General features: G+C 37.0%; 1 protein-coding gene and 1 non-coding gene across 2 annotated transcripts; one reads left to right on the plus strand and one right to left on the minus strand.

The window, feature by feature from the left end:
- The first annotated feature begins 7,439 nt into the window (after window positions 1-7,439).
- Window positions 7,440-8,411, plus strand: LOC134376301 (olfactory receptor 51F1-like). Its single transcript, XM_063094894.1, has one exon. The coding sequence runs from the start codon at window positions 7,440-7,442 to the stop codon at window positions 8,409-8,411; it is 972 nt and encodes a 323-aa protein (XP_062950964.1).
- Window positions 8,412-11,053: 2,642 nt separating this feature from the next.
- On the minus strand, window positions 11,054-11,160 carry LOC134377408 (U6 spliceosomal RNA). Its single transcript, XR_010023456.1, has one exon. It is a non-coding gene; the product is annotated as a U6 spliceosomal RNA (small nuclear RNA).
- Between the last annotated feature and the right edge of the window lie 5,064 nt (window positions 11,161-16,224).

Genomic DNA, 16,224 nt, shown 5'->3' on the forward strand with positions numbered 1-16,224 from the left:
TGTTATATGGCTACCTGAGGGCATGGTGAACCCTATTGTTATCTGACTTTTCTGTAAGCCTGTCTGTGTACTTGTGAGTAGATAAGAATCAAAGCAAAGTAAACACAATGAACAGGTCTCTCTACCTTCTTACCAGCTTCATGTAGAAAGAGGAGCCTTCTCTGTGTTTGCTAGCAGAGAAAGAACAGACTACAGTTCCGAAGCCACAGACTTTATAGTAAAGTGGGATGAGCTGTGGGATCATTGGTAGAGTGTGGCTCTCCCTGGGGCCACAGACAGAGAAAAAACAAAATTCCTCTCTCTTCATCTATAAAAATGACACATCAGGGCTGTGCAATTTCAGAATGGTTTTAGCTACTAACTCAAGTGACCAGTGGGCCAAAGGGACAACAAATTTAAACCAAAATAAACCAAATTGTATGTATAAATGGCAAATTTAGAAATTGTTCTAGACACTGGATAATGGAGAGGTAGGTGCATGTCATTGTCTCCGGATTACCAGTATGTTGGGAGGATCAGAAAGCAAATCACTGTTCACTGGAATAATTATGGTGTCAATGAAGAGGGAAGAAACTTTGCACCTCAATTTCCAAGCCCCTATGCATACAGTACCACACTGACCACCAGCTTTCCCCCTAGAAATGAGCCAGCTCCTGATCTATTAATTAGGCCTTATTTTGCTAGTGCCCGGGGTCTCCATGGGTTGGTGATACGTTCTCATGTGCATGTGTTCTTGCTCTGTTACTTGCTGTTTTCCTGCAGTAAGAAGCTCAAGGACCTAGACTTGTGGTGGAGTTTGTCCATTCTTGTCAACGGGGACAATTGAGTAATGGATGCAGACCACTTTACCATCTAGAAATTCTGGTTCATAAGAAAAGAGAAGACCCACATCCAAACATCATTTTTCTCCTTTATTTTGAAGCACCACAACATGGCAAAGAACTCAGGGTGATCTTCAGTTAATAACAAGCCAGGAAGTGAATGTGACTTCTTCTTTCTCTGATGTCGAGAAAGGATTGAGAGACTCACTCTTAAAATGTAAGAGTACTAGAATAGAACTTTAGGTACTTCTCATCCTGATTTTTCCAATGTCTACTTGTAATTCCTCAAGAAATTTGATTAACCTCTCTGGATTTCAGTTTCCTGAGACATAAAATGCAGAATTTGCTGAGCACTTGTGTGTCATGAGATTTAATTATATCATTGATACCATAGTTACTCTAAGTAAACAACGATGTCTTCACTTCATGTGTTAAGAAATTAAAAAGCAGAAAAGTTAAGGACCTTGTTAAATTTTACATAGACAGTATCAGAGGTGAAATCCAAACAGATTTGGGTGTGACGTTCTTAAAATTTTTGCTCAGGTAGAAAGTTTTATGATTAGCTAATTTCTGAAGGCCTACCTATTAACATAGATGGCAAAATTAAAAAAACAAAACCACCAAAAAAACCCCACTTTTCCTTAGAAATTTTATGTAAACCTTTCATTGAAGTATAACATACATAAGAATACACATATTACAATTTGACAGCTTGAATTTTCACATTTCAACACACCCACGTAACCACCATTCAGATAAAGAAACAAAATAATTAGCACCCTGGAAGCCACATTTTGAGATCTTTCAGTCATTATTACTGTCTCCTCAAAGGTGATCAGTATCCTGATTTCTATCAAAATAATTAGTTTTGCCTACTTTTGAACTTTATATAAATGAAATAGTGCTGTATTTACACCTTACCTCAATTAATTTATCTGTTCTGCTGTTGAAGGATATTGGTTGTTTTTCCCATTTTTGTTTTCTATTGTGAATAACTCTGCTATGACTATCAATGCCCTTTGTATTTAGAAAATATATGCTTGCACTTCCAATGGCTATACACCTGAGAGTAAGATTGTTGGGCCACTGGGTATGTGTATGTCTAACTTTAGTGGATGTTGCCAAGTTTTCCAAAGCAACTATAGCTGTATACACTCTTGCTAGCAGTGCATGGCAGTTCAAGTTAATTCACATTTTTTTCTATAGGTAGGATTTCTATGTCTTTTTTTATTATTCTTTCTCATGGGTGTTTAGCGGTACTGCATTGAAGTTTTAATTTCCATTTTCTTCATGGCTAATAAGGTGTAACGACTTTTGATATATTTTATGCTGTTTGAATAACCCCTTTAGGAAATGGCTTTCCAAGTCTTTTGCTTGTTTTCTACTGAGTTGTGTTCTTTTACCTTCCTTATCACTCATTTGTGTCTTTCATTTCTGTATGAATATCCAGTAGATCTGGCGCAAGTTATGGAAGTAAACATTCTTTTTCCATTGCACTGTGATATCGTTTTTGGCATATATCAAATGATTATATGTGGGTTTGTTTCTAACTTTTCTGCTATGTCCCATTTTGTCTATTTGTCTCTCTTTGCACCAGTGCTACGCTGTCTCTAAAACATGCTTTGATGCATAGTAGTATAAGCCCTTCAACTTTATTATTTTGCAATGGTTCCTTGGAAATTTCAGAGTTTTCTCATTTCTGTATAAATTTTAGAATAACTTCTGCAAAAAGAACTTTCTAGAATGTTGATTGGGATTGAATAGGATCTATAGGTCATTTTTGGAAGAACTTAGCTATTTAAAATATAGAATCTTATAATTCATGAACATGATAAATCTTTGTATTTACTTATCTTCTTTAATTTCACCAGCTGATGCTTAATAGTTTTTTCTATCAATTCTTTCTCATATTATACTTGATCTATTTTCAGTTGTATGATTTCTGATGATATTTTAAATGATATCATGTTAGAAATTTAATTTTTAATTAGTTTATTTATAAAAATACAATTGATATTTTAATGTTTTGGTATGCAGTTATCTTGCTTAATAATACCAATTATAATAATTATTTATTAATTCATGTCTATTATTTTATCAAATGCTATGCATATTTGTTCTTTCTGATTATGTATATGCAGTTGTGTTATTTGTGAAGAATTTGTTTTATTTTCATTTCTTTTATAATGCTGAGGTCTTTTATTTTTCTTGCCTCATTGCACTTCTGAAGTTTTTTGATATGAAGTTAAGTAGAAATGGTGTTGGTGGGCACCAACATCCTGTGCCCAGTCTCAGAGGGAATATTTTCTGCTTTTCAACATTAAGTATACCTTTTGATGAGAATGTTTCTATTTCTGGTTTACTAAGTTCACACGAATGTCAATTGGAATTCATCAGTTTTTTTCAATATTTACTGGAAAATCACGTAGTTTTTCTTTTTCTTTTGTTAATGTGGTAAAATACATTGCATGATTTTTTAACATTCTTACTTAGTTATGTTTGATAACATTTTGTTTGAGATTTTGCCTCTATGTTAATAAGAAATTTGACTTCAATTTGTCTTGTTTTGGAATACCTTTTCAAGGTTTTGTGGCCTCATAAAATGAGTTAGGAAGTGTTCTTTACTCACCTCCCTTTGGAAGAGTTTTATAAAACTAGTATATTTTAAAATTTCTTCTCTTTCTCTTTTTCCCTTACATTCTTGAAAGAATTTGTTAGTGAACACCTCTGGAGATGAATTTCTTTGCAGAAACTTTCTGAATTGAATTAAAATTTTGTTATGGATACAGGACAGATATTTTTATTCTTTCTTCCTACATTAGTTTTGCTAAGTTCTGCTTTTAGGACAAGGTCAAATTTCATCTAAGCTGACGAATTTATTAATGTCAAGTTGTTCAACATATCCTATCATGTGGTAGCTTTTTAATATAAACTTTACATGCGTTCAGGAAAATGTGCAAATCATGAATGTTCAACTTAATGAATCTTAACACACTGAATAGATCCATTAACCAGCACCCAGCTCAAGACACAGAACATTACCAACATCTGCAACTTAAGTCAAAACCTCCATAGGGACAACCAGAGTCCTAATTTAAACACCATATTTTTTCCGATTATTGAACTTTGTATAAATTGAATTAAACAGTATGTACATTTTTGCTTCTTGAGTTTTTCACTTGATATTGAATTGAGTGATATTGAGTGACTGTATAGTCATCAGTGTTATTGCATGTAGTAGTTTTTTTTTTTTCATTGTCACCATTGCATAGTATCCATTTATGGGTATATATCAACTTATTTGTTTGTTCTACTATTGAAAGTTACTTGGTTTTTATTTTCCAACTTGAAGTCATTACAAATAATGCTGTTATAAACTTTCTTACACGTTAATTTTTTAAGCATATGAAATAATTTCTGTTGGGTTTTTAGCAAGGAATAAAATGTCTAGTTCATAAGGTACACAGTTTTAACAGATATCACCAAAAGGCTCTGATATGGCTACATCAAGTTACCCTCCCACAAGCAGTGCATGAGAATTAAGTTGCTCTGCATTTTCACCATCCCTTGGCATTGTCTGTAATTTTAGCCATTCTGATGTATGTGTAGTAGTATTACATTGTGTTTTAAATTTCCTTCATTAATAATAAAGTTGGTCACCTGTTTATGTGTGCTTTGGGCATGTGGATATCTTATAAAAGTTTCTGTTGAATACTTTAACCTGTTTTTCCTCATAATTATCTGCCATTATCTTATTGTGTTTTTCTTTGTTTGTTTTTGCATATAATTCATTTATCGGATATATATATATATATATATATATATATATATATATATATATATATATGAAAGATGCAGAGCAAGCTGAACTCTTGTACATTGCTGGTGGAAACAAAAAATGTCACTTTAGAAATAGTTCAGCAGTTTCTTCTAAAGTGAAACATACAGTTACTATATCAGCCAGCAACTCCACCTAGGTGTTTACCTAAGAGAAGTGAAAGCATATCTCCTCACAAAGTACTATTTAAGTACATCTTTATCCATAATAACAAAAAACTAGAAACAGTGCAAATATGACTCAACTGACAAATAAACTTTAAAACTGTGATTACATGTACATATATGTAATTCAAAGGCTGGGGACTAAAGTCATCTGGAGGTCTCCTCATTCATAATATTTGGTGGTTAGTGATGGCTGTTGGCTAGGATCTCAGCTGGGGCTGGGGTCAGAATACATACGCATGGCTTTTTCATGAGGTGGTTTGTTTCCTTTACATCATGGCAATTGGTTTCCAAGGGTGAGTGTTCCAAGTGCACCAGGAATCTGTAGGAATCTGCATTGCTTTTAATAAGTTAGCCTTGAAAGACACTATAGTGGATTGAATGGTGTCCCATCAAAAGATGCCCAAGTCCTAATCCTTAGTACCTGTGAATATAACCTTATTCGGGAAAGGTGTCTTGCAGATGTAACTAAGGTAAGAAGCTCAAGATGAGATCATCCTGGATTAACCAGGTGGGCTCTAAATCCAATGACAAGCATCCTTTTAAGAGACAGAAGAGTAGAAGACCATGTGAAGACAAAAGCAGAGGTTGACATTATGTAGCCACAAGCCGAGAAGCACCTGAAGTTACCATAAGCTGGAAGAGCAAGGAAGGATTCTCTCCTAGAGCCTTTGGAGGGAGTATGGCCCTGCTGACACCTTGATTTTGGACACTAGTCTCTAGAACTAAGAGAATAAATTTGATTTATTTTAAGCCAAGTTTGTTGTAATTTGTTATGGAAGTCCTGGGAAATTAATACAGGTGCATGGTGTCAATTCTCCCATAGTCACAGGCCCATCCAGATTCAAGGTGAGTCAACATAGACTTCACCCTTGATGGAGAGATGTCAATGTTACAATGTAAGAAATGCACATGAGTTAATATATGTTGGTGTGTCCATCTCTGGAAAACACAGTCTTCTGTCCTCAGTCCTCTAGTAAGGTGACTAAACATTCCAGTTTGCCCAGGACTGTCACTGAAAGTCTCATGGTCCAAGAAACCCTTTAATCCTGGAAAACAGGGAGTGTTGGTCACTGTACTAGCCACAATTCACATTGCTGAAAAATGAAAAAGACCCTTATCCTCTCTCCCACGTACTCCAAGTCTCATCTTATTATGGTATAAGCTTGAAGTTCTAGATCTTGTTCCCCAAATCATATCAGGATACGGGTGAGATTCTGTAGTTAGGGTTTCTTGGGCACGGACCCTGATTACTATTTCTTTTGATCTGTATACCTATTGCCACAGCCACATTGGCTGAAAGGTGATTCCGTAGATAAATTAGCAATATTTTGTACCATCCTCTAGATTTAGTGTTTCTATTAACTAATAGATTTCTTTTTATTCTGATAATAAACTTGACCTGAGTGACTTTTCTAAACTCCCAGTCATTGCACATGACGTCAGCCAAAATGCATCTTTTAAAAATCATTTTCATAATCATCACTATAAATCCCTAATGGCTATGCATAAAACCCCTAGCCCACACAACCCCCTTACCAAATATTTTTTCTACCAAATTCTGCAAATAGAGTGTGGCTTTAAAAAAACGGGTTCATGAGGTGGCAAATGACTGAAGCAGGAGATAGCCATAATAAGCACCAGGTAGAGTTCTTTGAACTTCATTAAAAATTGCAAGATCATTTCCTGCTCTCTTGGGATTTATTTTAATAATGCTCCAGTATCCCTTACTTTTCAATAGATTTGTTTAGAGATGTGTCTCTGGATCAGAGACTCTATTCCATTGGGGAGGCAGTAGGGTTTTACCTGGTAAAACCTTACTCGGAATAACAATTCCCCACGTACTTGGTGCAAAAAAAAAAAAATAAACAAATAAATAAAAAAGCAGCTTTAATTTAATTCTTTTCTCAAAGTCCACCCTCTCCTCCAGCCCTAATGGACCTGGGGAAATGTAAGAAGGCTCCTTGGTATTCGATATAAAGCCTTAGATTGAGGATTACTTGTATTTCCTCTCTCAGCCTGAGTGTGTGTGGAAGTGCAGGACCTTCCTGAGTGTGTGTGGAAGTAGCAGATTCAAGCTACAGGGAAGGGAAGATGACAGCTGGGACTGAAAAAAGAGGAAAGCAGATGGGTATTCTTCCTGCTTTCTGAGTCTGATTCTAGTAGGAGGAACAGTTGTTTGGGAAACTAGGAAAAACTCACAACTCAGAATTTAATGCCAACCCTCCTTCCAAAATCTTGGGGACTTTGCGTGGTTCCTGCCTCAGACTCTGTTAACTGATGAAATTCAGTGAGCTGGCTATGAGAATAGGATAGGATCCTTAGATGGGATACCATTACTTCAACCCTTTTTCCTTCCTTAGTTTACCCATCAATGCAAGATAGCGAGACCTGCTGGTCCTTTTTACTAGAACTATTGTGAGATAGAATGAGGCAGTATTATGAGAGTAGAAAGTGCTTTGGCAGCCAAATGACTGAATGAATGAGGGCTGTTGTGTTTTTATACCCTTAGGCTGTCTCCGCAGATTTGGAGGAGAACCTGCTCAGCAATCTCTCAGGCATGGACGGGTCTGGAGTTCGGTTCCTCTGAGCAGTGTGTGTGCTCAGTGAAGGTGGATGCTGCTTCCCCAGCTCACCATGTCACATCTCAGCAACACCACATCTGAATTCCCCATCTTCCTCCTCACAGGCTTTCCTGGGCTGGAGGCCTTCCACATCTGGCTCTCAATTCCTTTCTTCCTTCTGAGCACAGTTGCCGTCTTAGGGAACAGCATGATCCTGTTAGTGGTGATTCTGGAGCCCAGTCTCCACGAGCCCATGTATTATTTCCTCTTTATGCTGTCCACCACTGACCTTGGGCTGACCCTCTCCACAATGCCCATGACGCTTGGTGTCCTCTGGTTCAATGCTCGTGAAATCACCCTTGATGCATGTATTGTCCAGCTCTTCTTCCTCCACAGCTCTGGCTTTATGGAATCCTCTGTACTGATGGCCATGTCTTTTGACCGCTTTGTTGCCATCTGCAGACCCCTTAGGTATGCCACCATCCTGACAGACTCCAGGATTCTAAAGATTGGTGTGGCAATTGTCCTTAGAATGTTGATCAGTCTCTGCCCTTCTCTTTTCCTCATTAAGAGGCTGTCATTTTGCAAAGTCAATGTCCTTTCCCATTCTTATTGCTTCCACCCTGATGTGCTTAAGGTAGCATGTTCTGATTCGAGGATGAACAGTTATGGAGGCTTAGCTGTTCTCATTCTGGTCACAGGGCTTGATACACCCTGTATTGTCCTCTCCTACATCCTCATCATCCGCTCTATACTCAGCATCGCCTCCTCAGAGGGACGGAATAAAGCCTTCAGCACTTGTGGCTCCCACATTGGGGCAGTTGCAGTGTTCTACATTCCCTGGATTGTTCTTTCAGTTGTCCACAGATTTTTCCACAAGGCTCCACCATTTGTTCACCCACTCCTGTCCAACCTCCATTTTCTCGGCCCACCTGTACTGAACCCCATCATATATAGCATGAAGACTAAACAAATCCGTAGGGCCATCCTCAAGCTCTTCCAAGCAAAATTGAGAGAGTTTTGATGGGGATTTCTCTTCCTGCTGGGATCTACTCTGTCCGATTTTACTCTCTGCTGCCTTTTCCCCCCACACTGACCCATAGTTCTTCTTGAACAACAAAAACAATAGCATCAGTAATGCTCATTGAGCACTCACTACCTTCAAATTCTACATTTGGCCCCTTTAAGCACCTACTATTATTTAGCTTGAACTGCAGTTCTTTGAAATGGGTAATCATAATTTTAATTTACAAATAAAGGAAGTAAGGGACTAGAATATTACATGACTTGTTTGAGATAAAAATCTAGGGTTTAATCCAGGTCTATTGACTCAAAATCCAGTGTCTTCCTGGATATCATGCTGCCTTTATGTGCAAAAGATTAATGTCACTGACTAAGAATACCTGGAAAATTCAATTATGCTCCTAGAATACTTAACAGGCACTTAGTGCACTGGGAAATTCCTGAAGAAAAGACACTATGACCCTATCCCTCTTCAATCTTCTTCATCCCTTTTGCTTTCTCAGAACATTGACCTAACAGAAATATTTATTTCTGAGTGCAAAAGGCCCTAAAGAAACATGCCACAGGGCTAGAACTCTTTCTGTGGGGTAGTATCTTACTGACTTTTGGAGAAATCTAGGATTCTAGTTGCTAGAGTAGTGAGATGCTGTTATATCCACAATTCACACTTAAGTAATGGGAGTAGCTTTTTGGGGGCAGAGGCTCAGCCACAGAAGCATTTTACCAATAATGGCATTGCTTGTCCAATTTACCTATCTAATTTTCTATTTGTGACCTGGTAGATAATTGCACAGATTAAAATGATGTCCGCATTTGTGTCCAAATGGGCATTAAACTCCTTTATTTCCTTCCTTATTACTTCTTTCAGCACTTGGCAGGGTTAGCTACAGAAGCAGCAATTATAGCACAGTTGAAATTATCAGAAGAAGAGCTGTTTAAATTCTTTATAAACTTTGGACAAAGGGCCAATTTGGGTTCAGGAAGTCTGAAGGGTTGGGCAGATGAGGGTTGGGTTCAGGAACAGGGTAGGTATTTTCTCAGTATGCTCAACATGATCTTGTTCAATAAAATAAATGAACGAAGTGTTTTGTTGACTCCATGCTCACCTCAAGTAGACAACATATTCAATGTGGTCAGAATGTGTTGAATACATGGATGGATGAAGAGATAAAGATGGGAACACAGCTATGTGCATTTGACCATGTCTCCATTTTGTCCTGGTGTTACCTCATGCGTGAGTTCCCAGGAAACCTGAATGGTGGAATATAAGGTTCTGATTCTCTCTTTGAGATTTTTTTTCCTATTTATCTATTAGTGGGTCTTTGAAAGTGAAAGACTGCTTGGATTCCCATGATACTTGCATCAGAAATTTGGGTAAGATGTCTAGTCAAAGAACAATAGCTTCTAATATGAATAAGAGAAATGTGGGATTGTTGACTGTATATAACTAATGGTAGAAATTGTTATGTGTCTATGTGGTCTTTCTGAAAATTTTCTAATCAAGATGGATTTCAGATTCATTCATTCATTCATGTTTCTTTTTTTTGTTAATATTTTCATTATAGAAATTATTTAACCATGATGATTTTCATAATGCAAAGTCATTGTGATTTCTTTAACATTTGTCAGGGCAGTCATTACAAGTCTGAAAAAGTGGTTCATTTTGGGTATGCTCTCATGGGTTTGCCAGGTCAGAACCAGTTTGGGTCAATTTCAAGAATTTGAGAGAACATTTATTTAGAAGAGCAAATAAAAATCATAGCTCAGAAAAAGAGTGAAGGTTGCTATTATTCTGAGTTCAGATAATGAGTTCAAAAGAAGTATATTCAGAACAAGGCAGGCATCCAAGTTCAAGTAGAGATGATGCAAAAGAGCAAAGATAATTTTCCAGGAAGAAAGCGAAAATCAATGGTAGGTTGTACTTACAGAGTGCTCTTGTAGAATGAAGGTGCGTGTGAAAGAGATATATTAGACATAACACTTCTTTGAAGCTGGCATCCGGAGGTGCCACACTGAAATGCTTCCTCATTTTCTAAACGTATAGATAAATCACACACACACACACACACACACACACACACACACCCCACAACTGCTTAAATTATATAAACTATATTAAACACTTTTGAAAATTTATGAAAGGGATACTAACAAGTAGGAATGGAACCCAGCTTTGTCTATTTAATGATGGATTTTATAGTTGAGGTTATTACCTTATATGTAAAAAATTAGTTATTTATTCTAAACTTTCGAAGGGCCTTCAAAAAGTTCATAAATAGATTCATATTATCTTTCGATTCCATTTTTCTATGTACTTTTTGTTACAGATGTACTTTGTGCACTTAATAAACTACTGAGTTCTAGTTTATTTTGTTTTTTTAATTTTATTTATTAATGTCACTATTCTTTTTTTTTACATTCTATGATATTGTTGAGGAGCAGTTGGGGAGTAGCGGGAGAGGGGAAAGAGGAAAAGGGAAAGAAATAAGGAGAAGAGGGGGTTGAGGCCTGTGGCACCCCCCTCATTCCTGCATGGGAGACCAGGGAGCTTCCAGTGGTGTCTCGGTGGTCATCAATGGGATAGTTGTGGGTGTCGGGGGGTTGGGGTGGTCAAGGCCCTTGGTGCCCCACTGCCTGGGCTCGAAAAATATGGAATGCTTCATGAATTTGCATGTCACCCTTGTGCAGGGGCCATGCTAGTCTTCTTTGTATTATTCCAATTTTAGTAAATGTGCTGCTGAAGCGAGCACCTGTGTTCACTGTAAAATTATAAAAGGCAAAATGCTTTGGTTCTATGATAATAAATCTTCACATGAGTATGCTTTTCTTCAGTTTGCAAATTCCTTTCACATGTATTTTTTCCCATTTGATCCTCACAAATAACTTTAGAAAACTGTGAATCCAGAGGCAGAAGGTGAGGCAGCAGGGGACATCAAAAGGAAGATCAGCAGCCCCAAAGTGTGTAGGAGGTCAAAGTGGATCAGTGCTGCAAGGCTGGCACCCTGCAATCGAGTATAGTATCAGGCCAGTCTTCCGAAAGGGCTTTTTATTGGCTCCATAAAAAGTCAGCTTCATTTCCATAAAGCAGTGTGATCATATCTGAAAATATGACATTCCAGTCAAAGTCTTGGTAAAATAAACAGTGTCTCCAATTTTGTCCATTTTCTGCCAGACTTGCCAGGCTGTAGTTTCCTCTGGCTGTGGCTTCCAGAAGAGCTGAGCTACTTTTGTATCCTGCTCACAGTGCTATAACTGCAGGAGCCATGAGAATTTCCTCTTCATCCCTGAAGGTCCATTAGTAAAAAATCACTGACAGATAGTTTCAGAGGCTGGGAAGTTCAAAGTCCAAGGAACACATCTGGTGATGGTGACAGTGACCCAGGGATCTTACATTGCAAGATGGTGTAAGCAGAGAGAGCCTCATTCATGTTTCTGAAGATTTTCTCTTGCTATGTATTTTATTAGAATGAATTTGCAAAAAAGCTTATCTTATAATTATTTCTCTCTGTTAAAAGAAATGCTTCTGGAGTCTCCCCTACTATGTTCTTAAAACAGGGTCACCCAAAAATGCTGGTAACGAATTTCTAACAATATTCAGATTCCTTGATCTGGAATAAAGCCATACATGCTTGGTTATTATACATTTTATTAGTATACAAATTAGTTTTAAGTGAAAAGCAACCTTTCCTGAAGGTAAAAATATATTTTTTGTTCTATTTTATTTTATTTTTGGGGGAATAAGTATATTCTTTATTACTTACATAAGAAGGATGAGAGGAGCCTGTCGATTAACAATTATATTATGCATCTACTGTGTCAGAGAATACTATGGCAGCTCTCACTGTTTGATTTCCCTTTTTTATTATTGAAACATAATTGATTATACATATTTGTGGTATAAAGAGTTGAATATCAATGCCTGTGTACAATGTGTGATGATCAAATCAGGATAATTAGCATATTCATCATTACAAAACATAAGCTTTCTTTGTGTAACCAATTTGTTGCTACCGTTCCCCTTCCCACCTCTAGTTCTGTTATCTCCTTCTGGAAGTTTGGTGTATTATTGTGATCTTTCTTTCTTTCTTTCTTTCTTTCTTTCTTTCTTTCTTTCTTTCTTTCTTTCTTTCTTTCTTTCTTTCTCTCTCTCTCTCTCTCTCTCTCTCTCTCTCTCTCTCTCTCTCTCTCTCTCTCTCGTCTTTTTTCTCTCTTTCTCTTCCCTTCTTTCTATTTATTTATTCTTTGGCTCCCATTGATGAGTGAGGACATGTGGTGTTTTTCTGTGTCTGGCTTATTTTACTTAACATAATTTTCTCCAGGCTCATCCATGTTGCTGCAAATGGCAGAATTTCATTCTTTTTTATAAAGGAGTAGTATTCCATTGTATATATATATATACCACACTTTCCTTATCCAGTAGTCTGTTGATGGACATTTAAGTTGGTTCCATAGTTTGGCTATTGTAAATAGAGCTGCGATGATCATGGGAGTGCAGGTATCCCCTTGACATGATGATTTCCACTCCTTTGGATATATGCCCAGTAGTGGGATTGCTGGATCATATGGTAGTTCTTTCTGTAGTTGTTTGAGAAACCTCCATACTGTTTTCCATAATGGCTGTGTTAATTTACAGTCCCACCAGAAGTGTGGAAGTGTTCCACTTTTTCTGCATCCTCTCCAGCATTTGTTATTCTCTGTCTTTTTGATAATAGTCAGTCTAACTGGGGTGAGATGATATCTCAATATGGTTTTGATTGCATTTCCCTGATGATTAGTGATGTAAAGATATACTTTTTAAAGAAGAGGAATTCACACAGGCTGTGTTTACTAGGTTCAATAAAATATTTAATGAGTATGTGTTATGTATCAGACAAAGGTTAACATTACACTCAATGTAAGTAAATATTTAGGAAGGCTGTACATACAGCATAACAATCAACTTATCATATGAAAAATGTAAAGAACTTAATTGGATATTTAAATAGATGGATGTGTAAGTATTGAAAATTAAAAGGTATATTTACATTTAAGAAGTAAACAATTGTTAAATAGTTGCGTTTGGATTTTGAGGGCTATCTAAGAACATTTATGGTATAAACACAGCCCAGCGATGAGGTTTCTCCCACTTCACTCTGGGATTCACTTTTTTGATAGGAAATCAAAAGGGCATTTGTGTCCCTCCCTCTTCCTTGCTCCAAAATAAGGTATGTTGTTGGTATTTGGGGGGAAGATATAAGCATCGGTAATAATATGAGTATAAAACCAGGTGGGACCGTAGTTCTCTTCCCCAGAATGAGGGTGGTGTATGAAAGAAGATGAGCAGAGAAGGGCCCAGTGAGAACGTGGATAAGTCAGAGTCTGGACAGTCTCTCCCTCTATATACCCACTCTGCTCCCATGACAAATAAACAGTATACATGTTGCTTTCTGCCTTATGACCCTAAAGGATCTCCATGAGTAGCGATTCCCTTTTCTAGATTACTCATGCCAGTTTTATATTATTTCCCTTTCTGCACATCATTTTTACTATGACACAATCATAGCTAACAGTTCCTGACACAAATAAATGTGTGAAGGTCTCAAAACAATGCATCTCCTGATCATGTCTATATTCAGAACTTTGTATATAAACTTCTCTTTTGTTTCTAATTGTAGCTGAACTGCTACCTTCAAAGTGCAACATTATGCTGCATGCATAAACTGTAGATTTTAAAAACTAATATTCCAATATTGTGCTTGCTTTACCAAGCACAAGTAATTCTCAATCTTCTCATCTCACAAGTCAACAATAATTTCTTGAGCACCTACTATGTCCCAAGCCCTGATAAATCTGGGGGATGCATAAATAAATGAGGGCAAATTTGTGCCCTGTAGAAGCCTAAAATCTACCATAGAAGGCAAAATAGATGCACATGCAGCTAGGCTTGTTCTTCGAATTAACCCTTTAGGTTCCAATAAGACTACTGATTAACAACTACAGACCCAACTCTGATTCAGGTTCTGGGACTAATTTTCTTTGTAGTATAGGACTCCACAACCCATCTTAAAAGAGTTTTGCTAACTTAGTTGTGCTGGGACCTTGATCCCTTGTTGGAGTAGTTGAGGCCTTGCTGTCATCCCTCCTGGTTAAGCTCCCACTGTGTACCTTAGGTCCAGTACAAAGAAGCTGCCTTATTTCTCTGCACCTTAGATCACATTCTTGGATCATTATCTTTTTATTACTCTCATAACAAATTGTTCCTGCCTTGTTACATTCACCAGATTTTGCTGTTATTGTTGCAATTGTCTTGTCTTATTTCTCTTCTAAGTTTATTAAAAGTAGAGTTCTCCATTTCTCTCTAGTTACAATTCTTAAAAAACTGCAAGGCACAAAATAATGAATAACAAATTGAGCGTTTCAAAAAATTCAGGCTTTATGATTCGAGCTTTATACTTGTGTACAGATTCCCCTGGGATGGGTTCCAGGTTTCTGAGTCATTCCCAGCTTAGGCTTCTGACACTTACAGATAAATGTGCTAAGTTGTGCTTTTTGTTTTCCTAGCAATCACCCGACCCTATTGTTTAGGCTTTCTTTGAGTAGCAGGAAAATCATAGTATGGTGGATTCTGATATTTTATAATTTCAGTTTGAATCCTGAATTTCACCTACTAGCTGTGTAATCTTGAACAATTTAATTATTGTATGTCTCAGATTCCTCATCTGATCTGTGTAATGGATATAAACAGCAGCATTAATTCATAGAATTGATAAGAGGGATAAATGAATTAGTATATGTATAATGGTAATAACCTTGCCTGAACTTAATAAGGGCAATATAAGTGTTTGGCTGTTATTATTATTAATCCCATTAACAGCATATATCAGAGCATCTTGTAATTTATTCTCAGATACTTTGTGTATCTAGGTAGTTTTTGGAGAAGGATGGGTGGGCGATTACCGAATGTACCTTGGGCTATAATTTGCTTTATTCCACCTGTCAGCTCCATCAGTCAGCGTTCTTGCTCCAATTTAAACAACTTGAATTGCATCATTATTAAATTCTCATGGCTCTAATTTTATTTGGTAACCTTGTGGTTTTATTCATCCTGAGAGTATAGGTGGTGGGCATTTGGGAAGAGAGGACATCAAAAATGAGAAAAAGGAATGGCAAAAATTTCCTTTATCAAAACATGGCTTATATTTGGAAAATGGATTTAAAAGTTATTAGATAGAGATTATATTTAGACATTTTGCTAAGCAAATTGACTTTCTGGCACCTTCTTTTCTGTTATTAATATAGGGTCGTAAGAATATTTTTTGGCTGCTTATAGTTGACAAGTATTTTCCACCCATTGCCCACTTATGCATGTCTAGATTGGTGTTTTGGATTAAACAAGAGCAATAAAATAGAAGAATCATTTGACTCTAAGAGCAGAAGTATAAACACACATTCACTCACGTGGTTATACTTTTTAAAGTATGTGCACACACTAACACATAGACTCACCTCAGTTCATAAAGACAGATATGACCTGAAGGAAATCACAGGTAGTAAGTAATGATAATTATGGAATTACTTCTTTGGGAGGAAATTTTCCTCTTAAAGAAGAAAAGGTTTTAATGGGCCTAAATACAACACCACCCTGCTGCCCTGCCTCCAGCCCTCACCAACCCTACCAACATAATTAGGGAAAGATATTTTTGACAGACATTCTCCTTGTAGGTTTCCTAGAATAAGGACAAACATGTCACTATCATGCCTAGTTTGCTAATCTCAGGTAACATTGAGGGGGCAGGGCCTGGCCTGTGGGTTGTGCAGATATTGTCTGCTGTCCT

This window comes from Cynocephalus volans, chromosome 4 (assembly GCF_027409185.1).
Source record: "Cynocephalus volans isolate mCynVol1 chromosome 4, mCynVol1.pri, whole genome shotgun sequence".
Classification (NCBI taxonomy): Eukaryota; Metazoa; Chordata; class Mammalia; order Dermoptera; family Cynocephalidae; genus Cynocephalus; species Cynocephalus volans.

What these genes read in the sequence shown, in the direction of transcription:
- LOC134376301 (XM_063094894.1), top strand. Translation starts at nt 7,440, where the DNA reads ATGCTGCTTCCCCAGCTCACCATGTCACATCTCAGCAACACCACATCT.